General features: G+C 42.1%; 1 protein-coding gene across 1 annotated transcript; it reads left to right on the forward strand.

Annotated features, from left to right (window-relative positions):
* The first annotated feature begins 210 nt into the window (after window positions 1–210).
* On the forward strand, window positions 211–2,012 carry LOC106319950. Its single transcript, XM_013758334.1, has 9 exons — window positions 211–233; window positions 305–429; window positions 498–579; window positions 671–788; window positions 864–1,021; window positions 1,117–1,231; window positions 1,313–1,498; window positions 1,572–1,658; window positions 1,827–2,012. The coding sequence occupies exons 1-9, from the start codon at window positions 211–213 to the stop codon at window positions 2,010–2,012; spliced, it is 1,080 nt and encodes a 359-aa protein (XP_013613788.1).
* The last annotated feature ends 205 nt before the right edge of the window (window positions 2,013–2,217 follow it).

The raw sequence follows: 2,217 nt of genomic DNA on the forward strand, positions 1-2,217 counted from the left end.
GTTCCTCGGAATTTCCTCGGAATATTCCGACGGACTGAGGTTTCCTCGGAATTCCGTCGGTATATTCTGAGGAAATTCCGAGGAACCCCAATTTTGTGTTTCCTCGGAATTTCCTCGGAAATTCCTCGGTATATTCCGAGGATTTCATTTTCCGTCGGAATGTCCGTCAGAATACCGCTGTTTTCTTGTAGTGGCGGTCCTCAGCGTGTAATGGTGACTCTGCGTTTGGAAGGGTAAGCTGTATATTCGTTTATCCAGTAATTGTCATCGTCTTTGTTGCTAACACGACATCAAATTGCATCAGGGATGTCAATGTTTGTGTCAGTATGTTTGATGATCGTGCTGTAACTTTTCAAACTAAGTTTGACGAGCACATCTCTGAGCCAAAGGTTATACTCTTTACAAGCATCAATCCCAAAGTTGTTGGAGGTAAGATACGTGTTTTCACCTAGGAACCCTTCATTAGCACGGTCCACTTACGCACTTTTCACTTTCAGGGAAGCTTTTTCTCAACGCTACATCTTGTACCCACTTTTATTTTGACTGTGAAACATCAGCTGGAAAAGAGCATTATGAAAGGTAAGTGTTTTATGCTGAGATTGATATAGTTCACCTCATTGGTTTATTATTGTTTTCAACTGATTTCTCTTGCGTGTTGTTTGCACGCTAGGCTGGTTGGTGATGGAGCCAATGCGAGCTCTTCTAAATCAAAAGTGGTCTCTGCTCAGAAAATCGAGCCCTTGACCGTTGCTGAACTGAACCAATATGTCCTTGCCGCTGACCCACATGTTAAATTATTCCAAGCAAAATCTTTTATTCCGAGTGTTTCCTTCTAATTTTACGAACATTCTTATTGGTCTCAGAATATTGAGTTTTTGTGCAAGGTCGAGGTGACCAGTCTTCAGTCGGAGAAGGGATGGTGCTATATTGGATGCTCCAAATGCGCAAAGAAGCTTCAGCGGGATGAAACATCTTTCACTTGTCTCTCATGTGATAGGAAAAACGCTACGGGTGTATTAAGGTCTAGCTTCTTGACTGATCTTATTCAACTGTTTCAGAGAAGTTGTCTCCTTGCATGTGCGTTAATTTATCACACTATCTCATTTCTGTTTAAAGGTATCGGGTGGAGTTCTCGGTGGCGGACCATACGGATGAGGCTGTATTTGTAGCATTTGATACAGAGATTGCTAAGCTAACCAACATCCAAGCATCTGAGGCTGCACATGTTTTGGTAAGCACTCAGAACATGTAACAGTAGCTTATGCTTCTGTGTCTTTGATCCATTTCCGGAATCCTAAGCCTCCATTTGCAGGGTGTGGGTGTGAATGCTAGGGTCGACAGCGACTTCCCTCCGTTCTTGAATGAAGTAGTTGGAAAAACTTTCACTTTCCAGCTCAAGTTGGGTGAGTTCAACTTCATCTCCAAGCACCAGAGCTTCACTGTCTCCCGTATAATAAGTGAACACGAGAGAGCGCCATTGCCAGCGTTTGTTAACGATGTTAGTATTTTTTGTTTAAGTTAGATTTTACAAATTTTACAGCACTATATTGACACCATTACAATGGTTTCAGGGGGGTGATCATGGGCCCGATGACAATGGAGATGGTGCCGTTGGTGTGGCACCAAAAATTGATGAGAGTACCGTTGTCAGCAACAGGGTGAGTTCAACTTCATCTCCAAGCACCAGAGCTTCACTGTCTCCCGTATAATAAGTGAACACGAGAGAGCGCCATTGCCAGCGTTTGTTAACGATGTTAGTATTTTTTGTTTAAGTTAGATTTTACAAATTTTACAGCACTATATTGACACCATTACAATGGTTTCAGGGGGGTGATCATGGGCCCGATGACAATGGAGATGGTGCCGTTGGTGTGGCACCAAAAATTGATGAGAGTACCGTTGTCAGCAACAATGCATCGGCATCAAATGTCCCATATCACGGTTCTCAGGCTGCAAACAAACAGAAGCTTGTCAACGATGGGAACGTGAAGAAGAAGGCACGCAAGGAGTAGATCAACCTGGATTGCATCATTTCCCACCGCTTACCTATAAAAAAATGCTTTATCTTTTGTTCCTCTTTTTAATTTAAACTCTTTAGTCTCTTTTTCCTATTATTATAGATTTGAACTCTCTGTCTGGTGGATGTTTTAACTCTGAATGCAATTTGATCTTTTTCTTTCAAGATTATACAGTCTTCCGTTTTGGTGCTTTGATATG

Source organism: Brassica oleracea, unplaced genomic scaffold, assembly GCF_000695525.1.
Source record: "Brassica oleracea var. oleracea cultivar TO1000 unplaced genomic scaffold, BOL UnpScaffold00706, whole genome shotgun sequence".
Lineage (NCBI taxonomy): Eukaryota > Viridiplantae > Streptophyta > Magnoliopsida > Brassicales > Brassicaceae > Brassica > Brassica oleracea.